A 22,549-nucleotide genomic window follows, 5' to 3' on the forward strand; every position below is an offset into this window, starting at 1 on the left:
CGTCAATTTTGCTGAAAGATTTCTGTGGAGAACATCCTATTGAAATAGGCTCTGTAGTAGAGTGACTTGCAAAATATTCACTATATTTTAGTTTGAAACTTCCAAGAAATTTGTTTGCTGTAGGCTCTGCAGGGCTCCTAGACTTCTTTAGGGTATGTTTGTTGAAAGCCTACTGTGTGCCATCTCCTGTAATCTTCAGATACTTTTTCTGGAATATTTGTTTTATGATAGTCATCATAGTCTAGTCCTCAGAACTAAAGTATGCTGACCTTGTTTGATTTAGCTAATATGTGCCAAGGGTGATATGTCATTTAAGGGCTGAATTCCTTGTCTATGTGGAAGAACTATATATGGAGAAAGAGGAGAGAAGTATGCTTTCCCAGCTGTAGTGGACAGAGTGTTTTTCAGGGCAGAATTTCACCGCTTATAAAAAGTAGTTTTGAGCAACATTTGGCAGCTGGTGAGTGTTGAATGTGTTTGCCAAATTATATAAATATCTGGTCTGGAACCATGAATGTCCAAGCAATACTCTTGGGAAATTAAGGGTTTCCTTAGGGTAATAGGAAAACCAGGTGCGCTCCTTAGGCGGTTATTTTTAAGCCTGAGAAGCATTGTTTATAATTGACCTAGTGTGACTAAGTATCCTATGTACCTGAATATCCTATTCATATTTGTCTTATTTTAAGTTGACTTGTAAATCAATATTAAAAATTAACAAAAAGCAACTTCTTACGACTTGAAGAGTCCATAATCCTTATCAAGTCACATGCGGTAGCAGTTAACTTGAAACATGAAGCTAGAATTGTATTGCAGTCCCATAGAGATGTGCTAAGCAGCAGCCATTTGCGGCAGTACGTTTGTGACATTTCAAGGCTATTAGGAACTCCCAGATCCATAAATAACCACTGTAGCCTGTAAGAGCCACCAAATTCAATAGGTACCCAGGGATGAGTAGAAATGAAGAAAGCCTCATTGGCATGCAGGTGATAGAAAGTTCATCAAACTCACTGTCCGTGCGCCAGACTGGCAGAGTGGGAAGTTCCGATTCTTGTATTGCTTGAAGGATGACTCCATGCACGCCACGGATCTTTAGGTTTGTTTGTCAGCACATCAAATGTTAAGGGTGCACTGTAGTTCTTTGGTAGTGTTGCCATCACTTGTGATCCTGGAATCCCATTTATTTGCTGTCCTCATTTGCCGAAGTGCTGTTGCTGCTGATACAGATAATGGCTGACGTTATTGCGTGCCCGTCACGTGCCAGATACTGGAGGTGCTTTATGTACATGGTTTTATTCTCACGGCAGTTCTGTGATATAGGAACTCTTACATTCCACTTTAGAAATCAGGAGGCTTAGGCTAAATAGCAACTTGTTTAAGGTCACGTATATGTGTGCCCGGAAATGTCAGAGCTGAAATTGAAATTGATTCAGGTTCAACTCCAGATTCTCCGCTCTTAACTCCCATGCTCCAGCACTTTTAAAGATACCCACTCTGTGCCCTGTAGAATCTAGTACTGATGACATAGCTCTCAGAAAGAAATTTGAAACCTTGTTGAAGTACAGGCTGTTTTGGGGGGAGGGAGGGAAGTATAGTCCACGTATCAATGATTTTGATAATTTGTATATGCTTAGCAACAGTTCTGTGGTGAAATCGAAGATCATCACTGTCACCTGGTCTTAACTATAAAAGTGATGTGGTAATGTGAATAAACTGTCTTTATCAGTTTACGCTGAAAAGGAGATTAGTGGAGCCATCAGAAATGTAAGTCTATTTTGTAAAAGGTCCTAATTAAAACATTCTTAACTGGAGTCTCTTATGCAGAGATAGTAGGACATCATATTTTCTAGGTACTATTAAGATGCTTATCTCTGTTCAGAAAGTGCTGATTATCCGGCTTCTACCCGGAAAGGGTGTAGGTAGGAATGCTATTTTGGAGGGCCCTGTAGTAATTCGGGAAATAATGCATTAAAGCAGTGACAGTGGGACAGAGGGAGGGGGTATTAGTAGAGACTTAGATGGTGGAGTTGACAGGGTTTGGTGACTGATGTGGGGTCGATAGCGGAGGAGCAGTCTGGAGTGGCACTTGGGTTTCTAGCTGGGGCCAGACAGTAGGGCTTTTGGTATCCTTCACCTGGGATTGGAAGTAGGAGCAGATAGGGTGAAGGAGGAAAGTAGGTTGCATTTTGAGGTATGCTTGCATTTTGTGGTATGTAGATAGAAATACATACTAGGCAGTTGTCTATATAGGTTTAGAGCTTAGAAGAGAAGTATCAGCTGGAAATAACTTTTTTGGCACTTTTTAACAGGTATTAGTTGAAACTGTGGGTGTGGACTCTGATCTAAGCCGTGGTGGTGTGGTGGTTGTGTGTGTGTATTTTGAGTGAGAGGGGGAGGGGATTAGTCACTAGACTACTTGCCAAACTGATTATTTTCATCTACACATTGTTTTTCAACCCATTCAATTAAAAAATTTTAGCGTTCTTACTTGAATGAACATGGAGAAATAAAACATGCCAGTCTTTTGTCTTTCCTTTTTATTACTGAAAATAAAAAGTGTACTGTATTACATAATCATAATTTTTATTATAGGTATTGAGTCTGTGCATAATTAGCTCCTTTACAGAGAACATTACACAGGAATGAACGTTTGGTTAATTTACACCCCAACCCCTAATAGTTTATTATGAAAAATTTTATACACACAGAACAATTGAAACGGTGAAAATCTACATGCCCACCATCTAGATTCTACCATTAACATTTTACAATACTGTATCACTTATCCATCTAGCCATATATATATATATATATATATATATATATAAAAAACTTTTGAATTTCAAAAAAAGAGTCATCAGTGCACTACTTCCTAAGTATTTCAGTATGTATATCATTAACTAGGATTCCATAATACAACTTTTTTCCTTTTGTGGTAAAATATATACAGTGAAATGCACAGACCGTTGGGTGAGTTTTGACAGATGCATGCACCTGTGTAACCCAATCTTTTTCAAGGTACAGAACATCCTGAGGTGATGGCAGAGTTCCCTAAAGCCCCTTCGCATGTCATCCTCATTTTCACTGCCCGCCCCCCCCCCCCCCCCCGCCCAAACAACCGCTGTTCTGATTTATTTCCACTGTAGATTAGTATTTCCTGATCCTGAACTTCATCTATTAGGAATCATAAAATACACATTCTTGTATAAGGTTTCCCTCACAGTATGTTTTTGCTATTCATCTGTGTTATTGCATGTATCTGTTGTTTGTTTTTCTTGCTTTGTCATACACCATTGTGTAAATATACAATTTATCCATTCTATTTGTGGATACCTGGGCTGTTTCTAGTTTTTGGCAATATCTAGCATTGCAGTTGAAGGGTCAGAGGGTAAGTTCTATTTGAAAAAAGTACCAAATCATCTTTGAAAGTTGTTTAACAATTTTATATTTCCGTTAGCAGTGTATGGGAGTTACAGTTGCACCACATTCTAACTCTTCTGGTGGATGGGTAGTGACATTTCATTGTGATTTTAATTTGTATTTCTCTGATGGTTAATGATGTTTAGCACTTTTACATGGATTTACTGACCGTTTGTATATCACATTTTGTGACACTTGTTCACATTGTTTGCCCAATATTTTATTGGTTGTCTTTTAATTGTTTAGTTGAGTTTTAAAAATGCATCCTGGATACCTTTCAGATTTATGTTTTGCAAGTATTTTTTTCTCATCTGTGCCTTGCCTATATGGAAATTCCCTCTCGGCCTTAATTCCCTCCTTCCCTACTTTCCTTCCTTTCTATAGCAGCTTTATTAAGATATAATTCATATACCATACATGTGCATTTTTTAAAGGTCATTTTTAATGAGGGAAAATTTTAACCTTCCTACTTTTTTCTTCTATGATTATTGGTGAAACCTTTGCCTGCCCTCAACTCATGAAGATATTCTCCTATGTATTCTTCTAAAAGTTTTGAGTCTAGCTTTTATGTTTAAGTCTGTGATAATCTTGAATTAATTTTTTTGTATGGTGTGAGGCCTGGGTTGAGATGTATATATTCAGTTGTTCCAGTACTACTTACTGAAAAGACTATCTTTTCTCCACTAATATGCCTTTGTATCTTTGTAAAAAAAAAAAAAATCAGTCCATATTTCTGGACTCTATTTTGTTTCATTGATATATTTGTCTATCTTGAAGCCAATACCATACTCTCTTGTTTGCTATAGCTTTGTGTCTTGAAATCAGATTGTGTTAGCCTTCTAACATTATTCTTCTTTTTCAAAGTTGTTTTGGATATTCTGTGTTCTTTGCATTTCCATGTGAATTTTAGACTCAGTTAATTTCTACAAAAATGCTTCCTGGGATTTTCATTGGAATTGCATTTAATTCATAGATTAATTTGAGGGAGCCTTTATATCATAACAATATTGAGTCTTCCAGTATATGAACGTGGTATATCTTTTTATTTAGGTTGTTTTTAATTTCTCTGACCAATGTTTTATAATGTTCAGTGTAGAGATTTTGCACATCTGATATTAAATTTATTCCTAAGTCAAATACTTGAATCCTGCAACCTTGCTAAATTCACTTATTAGTTACAGTAGCTGCTTTGTGGATTTGCTAGGATTTTTTTCTTTTTTAATTAATTAATTAATTTTTAGCTACCTTGGGTTTTTGTTGATGAGCGTGGGCTTTTCTCTAGTTGCAGCGAGCGGGGGCTACTCTTTGTTGCGGTGCGCAGGCTTCTCATTGGGTGGCTTCTCTTGTTGCGGAGCACATGCTCTAGGCATGCAGGCTTCAGTAGTTGTGGCACTCGGGCTCAATAGTTGTGGCTCGCGGGCTTAGTTGCTCCGCGGCATGTGGGATCTTCCCTGAGCAGGGCTTGAACCCATGTCTCCTGCATTGGCAGGCGCATTCTTAACCACTGTGCCACGAGGGAAGCCTGCTAGGATTTTTTATATAAATATTTTTTATCTGCAATTAGAGGGCATTACTTTTTCTGATCTTTTATTTATTTATTTGCCTGGTGCAAAGGCTGGGAGTGCCACTATAGTGTTGAATAGAGATGGTGAGAAGGGCATTCTTGCCTTGTTCCTGATCTCGGGGAAGGAGTTCAGTATTTTACAATTAAGTATAATGTTAGTTATAGCTATTTCTGTAGATGCTCTTTATCACATTAAGGAAATTCCCTTCTGTTCCTAGTTTGCTGAGAGCTCTTGTTATGATGGATAATCCATTTTATCCAGTGCTTTTTCTGCATCTTTTGCAATGCACAGCTTTTCTCCTTTATTCTGTTAATGTAGTGAATTACTTTGGCTTTCAAATGTTAAATCAACCTTGCATTCCTGGGATAAACAATATTTAATTATTCTTTAAATATATTGCTAATTTTGATTTGATAATATTTTGTTAATTTTCACATCTGTATTTTGGAAGGACAGTGTCATTTTATTTGTAATGTCTGTCAGGTTTTGGTATTAGCGTCATGCTGACATCATCAAACAAACTGGAAATGATTTCTATTTTCTGAGAGTCTGTAAAATTGATGCTGTGTTTTCCTTAGATATTTGATACACTTCACTAGAGCAACCATGTGTGTGGAGTTTTATTTGTGGGAAGCTCTATAATTTCTTTAATAGATAAAGTAATTTAGATTTTTTCTCATGTCAGTTTGCTTTTCAGGAATTTTTCCAGTTTCGTCTAATTTGTCAGATGTGGTGGCATAATGCTGTTCATCAGATTCCCTTAGTATTATTTTTTAACATTTGTAGAATCTGTAGTGATAAGGCCTCTTTCATTCCTGATAATAGGTAATTTGTGTTCTCTCCTTTTCTCGATCAGTTTAGCTAGAAATTTTAATTTTTCTTACTGTTTTCTGTTTCACTGTTTTCTTTATTACCTTTGGGTTTTCTTTGTTCTTTTCTAACTTCTTAAGAGAGGGAAGCTTAGATATTTGGTTTTAGACCTTTCTTTTCTAATATAAGCATTTACAACTCTAAATTAACCACTAAGCACTGCTTTAGCTGCATCTCATGATTTTTGTCATATTTTCATAATGATTTAATTTGAAATATTTTCTGATTTTCCTGTGTTTTCTTCTCTGACCCATGAATCACTTAGAAGTGTGTTTTACCACCCCTCCCCCCAAATTGTTTTTAGGTATCCTAGTATGGTTAACTTCAAAGTTAATTCCGTTGTGGTCAGAGGATATCCTTTGCATGCTTTCAGTTATTTTAAATTTATTGAGAATTTTTTGATGGTCTAGTATATCATCTGTGTTGGTGATCATACTGTGTGTACTTGAAAAGAATGTATATTCTGCAGTTGTTGGGTGTAATGCTTTTTAAATGTCAGTTAAGTCATAGTAGTTAATAGTTTTCAGATTTTCTGTGTGTTCAGTATTTTTAAAATAAATTTATTTATTTTTGGCTGCGTTGGGTCTTTGTTGCTGCACGCGGGCTTTCTCTAGTTGTAGTGAGTGGGGGCTACTCTTCGTTGCAGTGCACGGGCTTCTCGTTGTGGTGGCTTCTCTTGTTGCGGAGCACAGGCTCTAGATGCGTGGGCTTCAGTAGTTGTGGCGAGCGGGCTCTAGAGTGCAGGCTCAGTAGTTGTGGCGCACGGGCTTAGTTGTTCCGGGGCATGTGGGATCTTCCCAGACCACGGCTTGAACCCGTTTCCCCTGCATTGGCAGGCGGATTCTTAGCCACTGTGCCACCAGGGAAGCCCAAGTGTTCAGTATTTTTTAATGTACTTTATAAATTATTGTCTAGTTTTATCAGTTAACTGAGAGGTGGTGTTAAAATTTGCAACTAATGTTGTGGAAGCGTTGTTCTCTCTTTAATTCTGTCAGTTTTTTTCCCCAGTTTTATTGAGATAAACTTGACATATAAGATTGTCTAAGGGGCTTCCCGGGTGGCACAGTGGTTAAGAATCCACCTGCCGATGCAGGGGACTCGGGTTCGAGCCCTGGTCTGGGAAGATCCCACATGCCGCGGAGCAACTAAGCCCGTGAGCCACAACTACTGAAGCCTGCGCGCCTAGAGCCCATGCTCCACAACAAAAGCCGCGACAGTGAGAAGCCCGCGCACTGCAACGAAGAGTAGCCCCCACTCACTGCAACTAGAGAAAACCTGTGCACAACAACGAAGACCCAACACAGCCCCCCCACCCAAATAATAATAAATAAATAAATTTTAAAAAAAGATTGTGGAAGTGTAAGGTGTTGATTTGATGCAGTGATATATTGCAAAATAATAATTTAGTTTTTGCTTCATGTGTTTTGAAACTAATTAGATACCTGCATATTTATGATTGTATCTTTCTGGTGAATCGAACCTTTTATAGTTTTTACAACCTGATGAAAATAATGTGAGGCAGAAAACTTCAGGAAACAGGTGAAATCTCTAATCAGTTGCTTCAGTTCTTGTTAATGGGGGGATTTGCTAGGTTAGGGAAGGTACATGTTGCCAAGTGAAGTGTTTACCCGTATTTTTCCTTCTGTCGCTGACCATTTCTAAATATACTTACTTTTGTGAGCTATCATGCTGTTAATGAGGGTTTAGGTTTGCTGGTGCACTGGGAGTTAATCTTTGAAAACTTCAGATCAATTTAAAAAAAAGATAAGTGTGTAGATACAAGATATGAGCCTGTTGATTGTGTGCTGTTTATTGTGTGCTAAGTGCTATGGGGCATGTGAAATAGAGATTGTCTTGGCTTTTAAGTTTACATAAAACACTGTATTGTATATTTGAGGGTTGCTGAGAGAGGTCTTAAAAGTTCTCATCACAGGAAAAAAATTGTAAGTGTGTGGTGATGGACTTACTGTGGTGTTCATCTTGCTATATACACACACACACAAATATCAAATCATTATGTTGTATACCTGGAACTAACATACTGGGGGAAGAAAGAAATTTAAGATCTTGGGGGACAGGCAAGAGGATGTGTGGAGGTGCTGTATTGGTTATTTATGGCAACACAATAAAATTACAGCAATATTTAGTGGCTTAAAACAATGCACGTTTATTATCACACAGTTTCTGTAGATTAGGAATTTGAGTACAGCTTAACTGGGTCCTTTGGCTCAGGGTTTCTCAACAATTGCTGTCAAGATGTTGGCCAAAGTCATCACGGGGGTGGGTGGGGTGGAGGGAGGATCTTCTAAGCTCCTTTACATAGTTATTGATTGAATTTAGTTGCAGGCAGTTGGACCGAGGGCCTCAGTTCCTCCCCACAGTTGGCCTGTCATGCCAGCCTTTCCCACAGGATGGAAGCCACAGTCTTTTTGTAAATGAACCCTGGAACTGACATTCCATAACTTTTGCCATAGAATAGAAGCAAGTTGATGGGTGTAGCCCACACACAGGGGAAAGAGATTACACAACGGCATGAATACCAGGTGGTGGAGATCATTGGGAACCATCTTTTTTGTTGTGGTTGGGAGGAAGGAAGAAGATGCAAATTATTTCTTATAATTATACTTGTAATAGGAGCCAGAAACAGCAGGGAGAAATTATAAACCAAAGTTTATAACTAGGAAGCTAATGGTTGTCAGTGCAGCCCAAAGAGTTGTCTTATAAAAAGAAATAAGAGTAGCAAGGCATCTCAAATAACAAGACATAACAAAACTTTAAATATTCGTTGTAACACGTTGGATTAATTCTAGACAATGTTACTGTTTGTGTTTTCTTTATTAACATAAAAATTTTGACTTGTATTAAGACATAACCTTCAACCAAATGCAAGTGGGATTAATAAATACAGTCTTATTGCTTGACAGACAAAAATACTTTTTTTACATTTTCATGTTTTCTTAATATTTAAAGCTATTATATATTTTTTAAATTGTGGTAAAATATATAATACAAAGTTTATGTATTTTCACCATGTGTAATCACAGTTCAGTGGCCTTAAGTACATTCACATTGTTGTGTAACTATCACCACCAACCATCTCTAGAACTTTTTAATCTTCCCAAACTGAAACTGTACCCGTTAAATAGTCATTCCCCCTCCTTCCCTCCCCACAGCCCGTGAAAACAACCATTCTACCTTCTGTCTCTATTAGTTTGACTACTGTATGTCCTTTGTATAAGTGGACTCATACAGTATTTGTCCTTTGGTGTCTGGCTTATTTTAACTTAGCATTATGTCTTCATCGTGTTATAGCACTTGTCAGGATTTTTTCCTTTCTAAGTCTGAATAATATTTTATTGTATGTATATACCACATTTTATTTATCCATTAACCTGTTGATGGACATTGGTGTTTACCTTTTGGCTGAATAGTGCTGCTGTGAATATTGGTGTACAAATATCTGTTCAAGTCTCTGCTTTGGGGGCTGTCTCAGAAGCTGCTTAGCACAGGTGGGCATGGAAAGGAATTAGCTTTAAGTTTAATTCTGATGAAAAAGAGATCTATAGCAGACAAGAGAGGTTTCTACTAGTTAAAAAATACAAGTGATAGATACCTAAGTAAGTTGTTTCATTAAACTTTACCAAGTTACAAATGGTGTTAACAGGTCTTTTTGTGAAAGACTGAGCTTTTCATAAAGTTTTCATAAAAAGTTTCACCAAAAAAACCAAAAACAAAACCGTTTCATAAAAGTTTCATTTTGGGGACTTCCCTGGTGGTGCAGTGGTTAAGAATCTGCCTGCCAATGCAGGGGACATGGGTTCGAGCCCTGGTCTGGGAAGATCCCACATGCCGAGGAGCAACTAAGCCTGTGAGCCACAACTGCTGAGCCCGAGTGCCACAACTACTGAAGCCCGCGTGCCTAGAGCCCATGCTCCGCAGCAAGAGAAGCCACAACAATGAGAAGCTGCACACTGCAACGAAGAGTAGCCCTCGCTCGCCACAACTAGAGAAAGCCGGCGTGCAGCAACGAAGACCCAACACAGCCAAAAATAAATAAATTTATTTTTTTAAAAAAGAAAAAGTTTCATTTTGTTTTAATGACTGGTTTAAAGAATAATTAACTCTATGCACTTACTGTAATTTAAGATGATGATGTTTATGGTATTTTAGAAAATAAACTACCACACCAGATGTCACTAGGTCTGCTGACCATTCACATTTTCTACAATAATTTTGGATTCAGATTATAATTCAGGTGTGCCCAATTTTAGGAAAGTCAGCGACAGTAAATTAGCCACTTACCTAAGGTGAGATTTCTGGCAACTTTAACCGTCTAGAACTCAGCCATAAAATGGAGCTTTCTTATACTGTACTTCTTTTTTTTTTTAATTATCACTTCATCCTGCACCACGTCTTTGATTCAGCAGAAGTTTAGTGAGCTCCTGAGTAGGGGCTAAACACCAGCTACTGTTAAATATATCAGTAAAACACAGTCCCTCCCCTCCCAATCTAGTTGGGAAGACACTAGTAAATGGTTATAGTGTTACCCCTAGTTCAGTCTGTATTCATATTCAGTCCTCTTCTTTGTTTTCATTTATCTGAAAGGATCTTTTTTCTGTAGTTTTAGGTTGAAATTTTATCTTAATTTTCTAGTCAGTACTATACTAACTTGGATGAAAATAACTAAAGTTTCTTCTATTATTTCATTTTACCTATTCTTTTTGAAAAATGAGAGTGGTATTCCTCATATTAGCTAGTGTATTTTAGAGTTCATGTACTCTAATGCTAAATTGTTACCTTGTATAGTAACAAAATCAGGGTAGTTAAAGGTAATGGAATGGTGGGTGCTGTTCTACCATATGACTTGTCTTAAAAATCATGTTATATTTATATATTCTTCATTTGTGTGCATGCGTGTGTGTGTGTCTAGTTTGATGTCTAAAAGGCTTCCCACAGATTTTGCCTTCATGTAATTCTTTGAAGAATGTTGAGGTTCAATTGGAAGGAAACTTCCCCTGAAGTATTAATTTTATGCATATGTTTTGTACTATCTTTAAAAAAAGTCTGTGATAGTCTAGATATGTTTTCCTAGTAGTATAAGGTATAATTTTCTCTAGTGAAGTCTTCAAAAGAATCCTGGTTTATTTCTACAAGACCATCAATTTCAGCAAATATACAAATTCCCTTCCTTTAGCTTCAACAAATATAACATGAAGTATAATGCAGAAATGATAGAAAACTTCTGAGGAGTTAATTTGATTGAACTAATATAATCGGTAGGTAGGCAGACTCTAACTCTCTTATTCAAGTAGAGTGATCGAAAGTCCAGACTCTGAAGCAGACTGCTGCTTTGAATCCCATTTCTGTCACTTCCTACAGTATGTTGTTTGGTCAAATTAATTCACTTCTCTGTCTCAATTTCCTATCTGTAGAATGGGAATATTAACAAGTATCTACCACATAAAGTTGTTGAATAAATAAATGAATAAATGAATAAATGTTGAATAAATAAATAAATAAATAAATGAAAGGCAAAGTACATAGAACAGTGTGTGTATCTTCTTAAGTATTCATATTAGTATTTGTTTTTATTATTAGTATCATTATTATCATCACAACCCTGACTCAGTAATTAATTATATATGTCACATACTGTCTCTGGGTTTTAGGTCTTTATTAATGTAAGGAGATTTCTTTACGACTGCAACTGGAGATATGTCAGTCTATACTAAATACTACAGATAGTCAAAAATTAATAGATTTTCCCTCATTGATTTTGTTATGATTTTTGTGCTTGCATTTAAGCAATACTTTGAAACATAGGCTCTGAAAATATTTATCTATGGATAGTTGTAGAGTACGGTCTCCTGAGACAGTTGGTTTTAATTTTTTTAAAATAGTGTTTTGCTTTTTTTTTTGTTAACTAGTCTTCTGTATCACAGGAAAGGCAGGAGGGCTTGATTTACCTGGGCTTCTTCTCGGCAGCAGGCCAGGTTTCCTTCAGTACGTGCCCAGCCAGTTGCATGCAGAGACAGGTTTCCATCCAAGATTTTCTGTCTTAGTAGTTTCTTAATTCGCTTTTTACTTCCTGCCCAATATGATTTCATTTTCTTTTCTCTCTACAAACCCTTATAAATTCCATCCTCGTTTTCTCCTCTCTCTTGTGGTTCTAAGAATATCAAAATAGTCGCATTTTCATTTTCTGTATTATTCCTCTCTCTCCAGGTATATTGTTGGCAGAGGCAGGTTCTTTTTGTTGGCCAAGTCACATTTATAGGATTTTTCATGTTCTATACTTATTCAAATAAGAGCATAGTTAAAGTCAAATAGTACCATAAAGATTTTTTTAAAAGCTTACTCTTATTCCTAAACATGCGTAACTGCATGTAGGAAGTGCCTCCTTTCAGGTACTTTTTCTACATAGTATTTTACCTAATGATTTCTCCTTTTTTTTAAGAGACTTTTTCATCCTATGGGATAACCCAACAGATTTGCTGAAATGTTTTCTAAAACATGCTATCTTGCTTTAGATATATTGGTCATGTTCTGTGGTGACTGTGGATCTGTTATACGTTAGATTACAGTTGTACTTTGCACATGAATATAGATGTTATGGGATGAAGAGTTAAGTAGTGACATTGATCTTTTCACCTTTTAAAAAAACCTTTTAGAGGTAGACATAGAGAATGGACTTGGTGACATGGGGTGGGAGGGCGAAGCTGGGGCGAAGTGAGAGTAGCATCGACATACACACTACCGAATGTAAAATAGTTGGCTGGTGGGAAGCAGCAGCATAGCACAGGGAGATCAGCTCCGTTCTTTGGGGCAACCTAGAGGGGTGGGATAGGGAGGGTGGGAGGGAGACGCAAGAGGGAGGGGATATGAGGACATGTGTATGCATATGGCTGATTCACTTTGTTGTACAACAGAAACTAACACAGTATTGTGAAGCAATTATACTCCAATAAAGAGCTATTAAAAAAAACCCAACCTTTTAGTATTTCTTAGAGAGATGAATGGTATACAACTCTGTGGTCTTTAGTGGAAATTTTGCCTTTCTACGTTATTGGAGCTACTGCCTCACAGATGGTTTTCTTGCCTTGCAGAAAATAAGTTTGTTTGCTGCCTTATTTGTATCTGCTGTTTGTCAGTGGCATTCACAGAGTTTTCCCGTATCCTTCAATCAGGGAGCCAGGACAGCAGCACCTAGCTGTTCTAGCAAGCAGCACCCGCCCCCCGCCCCCCCCCCCCCCCGCCATTCTTAGCAAGTTTTTTGGTTTATGGATGGAATATGAAAGGAGAAAAGCTAGTTAGTATTTCACAAATGTAGCATATAGTAGAAGCTTTTGTATGTAATGTGATCTGTACGGGTGATGATGGTTGGTTAATTGATCTCAAGCTTGGTATCCTTAAAAATGACATGTACCTTAGAGCATTTTAGTCTATATTATGTTCATTCTGTGACTTTTATTTTTGATAAAGCTTTTAGTGTTAGTCTGGTGATGAGAAGTCTACATTATTTTTCTTTCCTGAAGCATGCCCATGTTTTACCTTCAGAGTTTCAGCTTTGGTTTCTTTAAAGTGGAGAGAGAACTTAAGATATATGCAGAGCATTCTCAGTATAGCAGTCTGCTAGACTTGTGTGATTCCCCCGTCTTTTATGTATATCTTACAATTTTTTAGTGACTCATCTTGATAGGAACTTAATTTTCATAGAATTTCTATATATTCACGTTGTATCCCTTTATATAATATTTAAATTGCATAATTACAGTACAAGTACACTTGGACTGAATATATTTGGTCACAAACACAGCTGACTTCTTAATAAGTATACAGCCTAACTGGGAGCAGAAGAGTGCGGCGGGGTGATTAGAATAGTTTACTAGCTCAGAGCTGAGTGTTTTGAGTGCTAATGGTATGTTTTATAGATGGAAAGGAGAAGGTCTGAGATTGTCCATTTGGGCATTGGAAGTCAGAAAAGGGAGCTTTCACTGGCATGTTTTGGGGCTCTTACTCAAAGCTTATGGATTTTTACTTTTGACAGTTAATATTGCTCACTACTTTCCAAGTTAGTCCTTCAACAAATCTTAATTAGGAGAGATGAAAAGATACAATGCCGACCCTTCAGGGGTTTAATATGATGTTGTTGGAGACATGATATGCATAGTGTATTGTGAGAACCCAGAGAGTGAGTTCCTATTATATATTGAGGGAGAGAGGAAAAGCTTTCAAGAGGATGTGACACTCGTGTCTAAATTCTGCAGAACTGTCAGTATTAGGCGAGGAGGAGAGGTGCAGGTAGGTTAGGTACAGGGCATGTGCAAAGGTGTAGATACATGGACAAATATGGCATAATTGTCATTGCTGTAGTGAATACTGATGTGCCCCCAGTGGTGGGATGTGCCACCAGCAGCAGGATGGTAGAATGGTGTCTTGTACACATTTCATGCTACAAGTATTTGAAAGAAAGTATGAACGTTGAGAAAGACAGAGGCCAAATCACAGTAGACCCCTTGTGCCATGCTATGAAGCCAAAGTTTATCCTGAAATGAGTCTTTAGAGTGTCTTAAGCAGAACAGTGATGTGATGAGATTTGCTTTAGAAAAATTTCCCTCTGGAAGCACTGGGAAGAAGGAGTAAAATTGCAGTCAGGGATACCAGTTAGGAGACTTGAAATAAACCAGATGAGAAACCAGGGACGGCCCAAATTAAAGCTTTTGAGCATTGTGAGCAAAGGGAACTAATGAATTTAGAAGTTTTTAGGAAGTAGAATTGACGGGCCTCGGTGACCGAGTGCCTGGCAGGGTGAAGGGCAGGGAGGATGCTGGTGTGACCCCTAGGTTTGCAGGATGGCTGGAGTCTAGAGTGGTGAACTGAGAGAAAAAGCCTTCTATTTGTGACTCCTCTAGTGCTTAACACAATACAGGGCATGCTATTTATTGCTTACTTTCCTATTTGAAGAAAATACATGTTTATTAGTCCCTATTTGAGTGCATAATCTTTTATAACTCTAGGAGGCCATGGAATGCAGGTGTGAAAAATAATTGTGGAATTGAATTGAAATCAAATTATGTTTAAGCCTCATTAATGCTTGAAATGTTATAAAATTACAAGCTTGAGCAAAAAAAATTGACATCAGAGAATAAGGTGGAAATACTGTCTTTAAAATTACCAACTTTTTTTAAAAAATTAATTTTATTTATTTATTTTTGGCTGCCTTGGGTCTTCGTTGCTGCGTGCGGGCTTTCTCTAGTTTCGGCCAGTGGAGGCTACTCTTCGTAGCGGTGCGCGGGCTTCTTGTTGTGGTGGCTTCTTTTGTTGCTGAGCACGGGCTCTAGGCGCGCAGGCTTCAGTAGTTGTGGTTCACGGACTCTAGAGCGCAGGCTCAATAGTTGTGGCGCACGGGCTTGGTTGCTCCGCGGCATGTGGGATCTTCCTGGACCAGGGCTCGAATTCGTGTCCCCTTGCATTGGCAGGCGGATTCTTAACCACTGCGCCACCAGGGAAGCCCTAAAATTCCCAACTTCTTTGTGTAATTTCTTTCTTAATATTTTATCTTCTGAATAACTGACATCTTGATTCACAGAGTGACTCAGTATCATAACAGACAAGATGCTAATTCTCTTTCTTAGAGTAAACTCTCTAAGTTGTTGGTAGTATAGCAGAGGTTATTGTATAGACCTTGATAACTTACTGCAGACTAGGCTCTGTCATTCGAAGATAAATGACATCTCCTTTTCAAAGATGATGAATACATTTTTATATGTATGTAAAAATAAATTAATTGGGACCATGACTTCCAGTAGTGACATCCTTTATAGCATGTCGCATACTACTTTGGGAGTATCAGTGAAATGCTGGGTGACATAATTTTTCTCTTGCCTTTGGTGCTTAAAGCCCTCTAGTGGCTTCCCAATGCACTTGGAGTAAAATCCTAACTCCTTCCTGTGGCTCAGATATTACCTCCGCAGAGAGTCCTCCTGGTGGAAAAATTAATGAATGCTATGGGAGGAGGGAGCAATTAATTCTGGCTTTGGGGACTCCACAAAGACTTAACAGAAGGAATGGTATTTGATCCAGATCTTGATGATCCAATTCTTGAGTAGGATTTTGTTAAATGAAATTATGTACTGAACGAGAATGTAAACAATGCCTACTCTGTGCCTAGACACTGCATATTCATGCTTTCTTTGACAAGTAATGGTTACTTTGAAAGGAAGTTGCTATTTTCAAAGACTTGGCTTTATTGCAATCTCAGTAAACAGCATAGACAAGAATAGCCAAGGGATCCTTACTCTGCTTAAATACCAGGAACCATTTCATTCACAGGTAACCTATAAAAATAAAATTGGGCCAGCATTTTCTACCATCATATATACCTGTTCAGGAAATTTGACTATATTTAGAAATGAATTTTTACAAAGCCACAAAATTGGATTGTAGTGTCATGGTTTTTATTTTTTTTAAAAAAATCAGCTGTCTTTAGCCTTCTAATGCCATATTTCATTTTTTAAAAAAACAAAATTAACATCAGGAAAATGAGGTATAATCAATTACATATACCATTTGCATTTGGTCATAAAATGAAATTTTTGTTTATAACTAATTTACTGCCTGATCTTCACAAAAGTACAGCTCAGTAATTTACTAATTTAATCTTTTATGTACTTCCTTTACTGACTCAGAATGTTGAAGGCTTACTAGGTATTCATTTTGAGCCTTGTTATAATTCAGGTAGAATGATAATATAAAGATTATAAAATTTTTGTCTTTTTTGCTGTGCTCGTTTAGATCTTTATTTTCTTTAATTTTTTCCCCTTTTTGACTCTTCAATAGCTGTGGTTCTTAAATCTTGCCTTCCTTCCATGTTACGTTTCCCTGAAAAACTGCACATATGTGAATTTCTGAAATTTCGTCATTTCAGAAATTCTCTCATTGACTTTCTCATCTAAAAATCCTCCTAGATAAAGTTGGAAATTCTTACCAGAAGAACCTCTAGCTGACCTGTCACTGCTCTGGTGCTTGTATAGACACCAACGTACAGGCAGTTCTGTTGTGACTCAGGCCAGTCATATAGTCATACATATAAAGCAGGCAGACTTATAAGTATTTCACTGGGCCAGGGAGAAATGGAAGAAAAAAAAAAGTGGGCAATGTAGAGAATTGTATGGAAAGCTAATTATTATATTTATAGTATATTACATTGTATTTATTTTGAGTTTTTAAGTTCCAAAATATCTTCATTTTAGTAAGTTATGGTGGTCCCCTACCTTACCCTGAAATCTCCTACCTGGCAAGTAGGCCAAAATACTGTCAACCCTGTTCTGTACTGATTCATCCAGTCGGTCTTTGAAGTTTATGGGTTTGTGAAATCCAAAACTGGGTACCACTAGCTTATTTTGTGCATACCTGTAATTTGGAGTTGGTATATTGAGTGGGAGTTTTCTTCTCAAATCAACAGTCTGTTCTCTCTTTTTTTTATTTTTTTGCTGTACGTGGGCCTCTCACTGTTGTGGCCTCTCCCGTTGTGGAGCACAGGCTCCGGATGCGCAGGCTCAGCGGCCATGGCTCACGGTCCCAGCCGCTCCGCGGCATGTGGGATCTTCCCGGACCGGGGCACGAACCCGTGTCCCCTGCATCGGCAGGCGGACTCTCAACCACTGCGCCACCAGGGAAGCCCTGTTCTCTTATTTTTTTGATACAAACTGGGTGTCCAACAATTCAACTGAATTCAAACACTGACTTTCTGGAATTAGTACAAGATGCCATAGGTTGAGGGCTCAGTCCCACAAGCCTGCTCCCACTTAGACCTGGCTGCTGTCAACTGAAAAAAAAAAGTACAACCTGACAGTAGTGAGTTAAGTAGTGAGTAAGTTTTATCTGGGGCCAAATGGGAACTATAGCCTGGGAGACAGCTTCTCAGAAAGCTCTGGGGAGCTGTTCGAAAAGATAAGGGGGAGGTCAGTATCTATGTGATTTTGGCGAAGGAGGATCAATCAAGCACACATTTTGGCAGAAGGTTGCTGCTAGTCACGAGGAGCAGATGTCTCTGTTAATGATTTTAGTGCTTTTCTAGATGTGAGAAGATGCAAGAAATTGGGCTCATAAAGTCTTCTGAAAATATCTAACTGTCTGAAGGCCTGTTCTGCCAGTTTTCCCCAGAGCACAGAGCACCTCATTCCTGATCTCCGCCCCGAACTCCTTTCAGGGGGTGTTGAAGGTCAGCGACTCCAGTGGCTTAGTGAGAACCAGATGGGAAGTGACAGTTTTTAGTTGGCACTGCCAGTGGGGTACTTAGGTTGCCCACACTTAGGCCCGGCTGACTACAAATTCGGGGGTTCCCAAGACTCCCCTTCAGGCTCAATAATTTGTTAAAATGATTCCCAGAACTCAGGAAGGTGTTTTTACTTACCATTACTGGTTTATCATAGAGGATACAACTCAGAAACAGCCAGGTGGAAGAGATGTATAGGGCAAGGAATAGAGAGCTTCTAGGCCCTGTCTAGGCATGCCACCCAACCAGCACCTGGATGTGAGCTCGATTGGGTGTTTTTACGGAGATTTCATCATGTAGGAATGATTGATTAAATCATTGGCCATTGTGAGTGAGACCAGTCTCCCGGCCCTTCTCTCCTCCCCAGAGGTGGGGAAGGGGTGAGACTGAACATTTCTACCCTCTGATCTTGGCTTTGTATGGAAGCCTAGAGTAATCTCATTAGCATACCAAAGACACTCTTACTGCTCAGGAGATGCCAAGGGTTTTAGGAGCTCTGTTCCAGGAACCTGACAAAGACCAGATATATTTTGTTATACCATAGGATGTGTGTCTCTAGTTGAGGAGAGGTCCTCAGGTGTGTGGAAAGGAATGGAAAGACTTGGCTTGGTCGCTAAGAGCCCACTGGACAGCGCCATTCCTTCCTGGCTGGGCCTTGATGTGGCTTCTCTGAGGGCCGGATGCCTGGTAGAACTACAGGGTTGTTTGGGTCTTAGCTTGTATCTTCACAGTTTGCTGCATAACCCGCGTGGCTCTGACTATACCTCCAGTGACACTTCAGCTCTTACCCACATCTTATGTTTTTCTTCCCTTTAACCTTGACTTCTCTTGGTGCTTCTTGGTTTTGTTTAGAGTTAGATTTGTATCCTTAACATCTCAGTTTGAAGATTTCTTTTCATCTTCATTAGAAAACTAATCAACCAGTTTTTGTATTTTTGGCCTTTCTTGGCTACCTTGATACGTTCATTTAGAGGTGTCTTTGTTTCTGTGGTTATAGGGAAATTGAAGTGACTAGACATTTGCTTGCTGACTAAGTGGTTTATATATATCTTGAATAATTAAGCATTAGTCAGAGCTATTCAGTTAACTCGGTGCTTCAGTAATTTGGAATGTCTCCGGCATCCCACTGTAGAGCAATGAGGAAGAAAAAGGTGGAGGAGAAAGTTGGGACATTTTATTTAACTCTCCTGGTTTTAGATTTCTGGTGTATCTTTTTTTTTTTTTTTTTTTTTTTGAGGCATGGAATAACCTGATTTACAAAATAGGGGTTCAACTATTGCTTTAACTTCTATGATCCCAGTGGAACTTCTTGAAGAGACATTATTTCTTGAACCTTGGGGAAACATCGTGTATGTCCAAAAACATTAATTTTCGAACTGGAAAATACTGTTCTGTACTAATTTACAGATTTGTTTATTGAGTTGTTATTTACAGTTAGTTAGTAAATTTGTTTCTTGGATTGTATGCTGTAAGAGGCACTTTGCCTTAGCTTGTTTCTTTCTATAGGGTTATGTAAATTTTGTCCCTTAACAAGTATTTTTGTTGTGAGCAGTTGAAGAGATTTCAACTGCTGTGCTGACAAAGGCTCTTTAATCAAGCTTTTAAAAATAATTCAGGCTTTAGTCATTGCCTCGTTTTTACTCCCAGAACTAATTTACTAAAAAAAATTCGGTGCAGCATAAAAATTTAGACAGTACCACTGGGTTTATTTCAGTGTTTGTGCTGCACAGGTATTGTTACAAGTTTTTGTAAGATTTAGCTAATGGAAAATTACAAGCATTTATAACCCCACTGTTCTGGGTGGGTTTATTGCCCGGTGCTGTGACCTCTTTAGGTGTCATCAAGTCACACAACAAGTCTAGTAAAGCACAGACATACACTGTTGAGAGATGGGCCAGAAGTGTGGGTAAGCAGGGAGGGCATGAAAGCGACTGTTTCCCAGGATGTTGGGGAAGGACCCACATGATTTACTGTTTAAAATCTTGAAGGCTAAAATTGGTGGAATGAGCAGTGCTTTCATTAAAAGATGGGGTTGGATGAGCTACTTAGCATCTCCATTAACAGCTGCTTAAGCAAGCATCAAGATAAGTCTTCTATATGGAGATTGAGTCATTTTAATTCGGTTAATAGTCAGCATGGAGTTAATATACCTGTTCTGTAGTTCACTTTTGGTATTTCATTTTTAAAAAATAACATATGGTATAAAATAAAGTAAAATTCCAATCAGTCTTTTTTGCCCAGTATTATTTTGGAATATATTTGAAAGATGAAACTATTGCTTAATATAGAATTAAGATCATCTCTACATTTTATTTATTCATGTATCTCAGTTTCACTTGGTAACAAATAATTGAGATGAAGCTGAGATTTAAAGATTCTATCATGGAGTTGGTCTTCTTTTCTTCAATATTTATTTGTGAAGCTTAGAATTTAACATCTAGAAGAATCCTTAGAAATCATCTTATTTTACTTCTTCATTTTTAAGTGAAGAAATTTGAAACATAAGATGTTATCTTGCCTGAGTGGAGAGTCAGGGACTGACTGTCTCAGTCACCGGGCTGTCCATTGATTGCTAGTGACCACTCCATATCTCAAGGGGCAGAAGAGCCTAGCAGAATTTGTTATATAGACCTTGAAGCAAGCCTGATGATAAAAGTAATTTTGCCAGTAAAGAGAGGTAATCACAAACAGTTCACCAATATTATAAACATATGTATACAGTTAAATAATGATTAATTTATATTTGTAGTTATATTCAGTTTAATGAGTGTATTAGATCCTCAGATTTAGAAGAAAATGTTTCTTCTATCTAAGTGCTCTTTGTGGATCCTGATCTCTTTCTGGTCCCTCATTACAGTTCATTTTTTGGTCTATCTTCCCCATCAGACTCTACCCATAAGAGCAGGAAGCCTCTGTCTTGTTCATTGTTTCTGTTTCTAGCACCCAGTAAAGCACTAATTGTTGACCAATTGCTCGGTTAGCTAACTCTGGTTTATATGGCTATGTGGGAAGCTTAGCATATTTTAAGTCTCTTAAAAGTTTGCTTTTCTTCCCCCCTCCACCCCAGTGAACAGAGTATCTGTCAGGCAAGAGCTGCTGTGATGGTTTACGATGATGCCAATAAAAAGTGGGTGCCAGCTGGTGGTTCAACCGGGTTCAGCAGAGTTCATATATATCATCATACAGGCAACAACACATTCAGAGTGGTGGGCAGGAAGATTCAGGACCATCAGGTAAGGGTCTGTTAAATTCTTAACGTTATCTAGTATTACACAAGGACTTGATACATTCAGTACTTTAAAATTATAGACAAAAAGAGTTTCTATGGGACAAAGGATATAGGTTTGCCTTCCCACCCTCTCCACCTTTTATAAAGCCTGAATTTAGATGAGGATTTAGAACTAATTGTTCAAGAATATAAATCTGAGTTTTTCAGTTATGAATATTCTTTAGATGCTTTGGCCTTCAAACTAGCTGGGTTTTGGAATCCAAAGTAAATTTAAGACAAACTAAAATGTGAAATACACTTAAGTAACAGAGCGTGTTTAAGGAATTCATTTCCCACCAAAGGTATGGGGTTTGGGATTATAGGAAAGAGTTCAAAATGTAAATAGTTTCATAAAATATTGTTAAATTCATATACGATAGAAAAATTGTAGGTATTAAGGTTGCCGGAATAGTTAGGCTTTTGTAATTCATGTCTGCCATGACAACTAAACTTTTACTGATTCCCTGCTCTGGATTTCTTAGAAAGGTGACTGGATTATCTGATTACTCGGAGTTCTTGAGCCTTAACAGATAAGGAGCAGTAGATAGAGGAAAATACAAATAGGGTCTTGCTAGTATTAAGTACATGCTAATAGCAGTGAGGACTTTTATAAAGAACAGATTTACAAAATACTTTTTTTTGGCTCTGGTAAGATGGTAAAATCAACCAATGTTAAACATATGCAGGGAAAGTGTAACACGTTTCCAGCTGAGTTCTTACAAGGTAGGTCCCTGCATTTCCACTAGGAGACAGGGTGGTGTAGTGTGGGGTGGCCAGATGCTGCAGCAGCCCTGTGTTTTGGGATGGAGATTATGAACTGGTAGTATCCAGGGACTTAGATTTTGTGGCCTGTGAGAGGCTGGGCTTTGAAACCAGTATCTCTGCATAAAGCTGAGCCTCTTCAAGGGGCTGCACACCATAAAAAGAGGACTTAGAAAAATCCTCCGAATCAGCACAGGTAGGCAAAGGAGTTTGTTTCTGTCTGAGCTGGTTTAGGAGCTCCTCTGAAAAATGGGAACCTCCAACTTCACTTACACAGCTCCAGTCAAGATATTAACCAATACTGGTTGCAGGCCAGTGAAACTCCTAGGGCACCTGGCAAAAACAAATGCATTGCTCCCCTGGAGAGGAACTTCTAAAGACCTGAATCAG

General features: G+C 38.2%; 1 protein-coding gene across 13 annotated transcripts in view; it reads left to right on the forward strand.

The window, feature by feature from the left end:
* ENAH (ENAH actin regulator) overlaps positions 1–22,549 on the forward strand; it is a 155,317-nt gene that overhangs the window by 58,336 nt on the left and 74,432 nt on the right. For 12 of the 13 annotated variants that reach the window (XM_067729628.1, XM_067729622.1, XM_067729624.1 and 9 more), the window contains exon 2: positions 21,197–21,362. The exons of the other annotated variant lie outside the window; for it this stretch is intronic. In XM_067729628.1, the coding sequence (XP_067585729.1) occupies positions 21,197–21,362 (166 nt within the window). The remainder of the gene's footprint in view (positions 1–21,196; positions 21,363–22,549) is intronic. 13 annotated transcript variants of the gene reach the window in all.

Source organism: Pseudorca crassidens, chromosome 2, assembly GCF_039906515.1.
Source record: "Pseudorca crassidens isolate mPseCra1 chromosome 2, mPseCra1.hap1, whole genome shotgun sequence".
Taxonomy (NCBI): Eukaryota; Metazoa; Chordata; class Mammalia; order Artiodactyla; family Delphinidae; genus Pseudorca; species Pseudorca crassidens.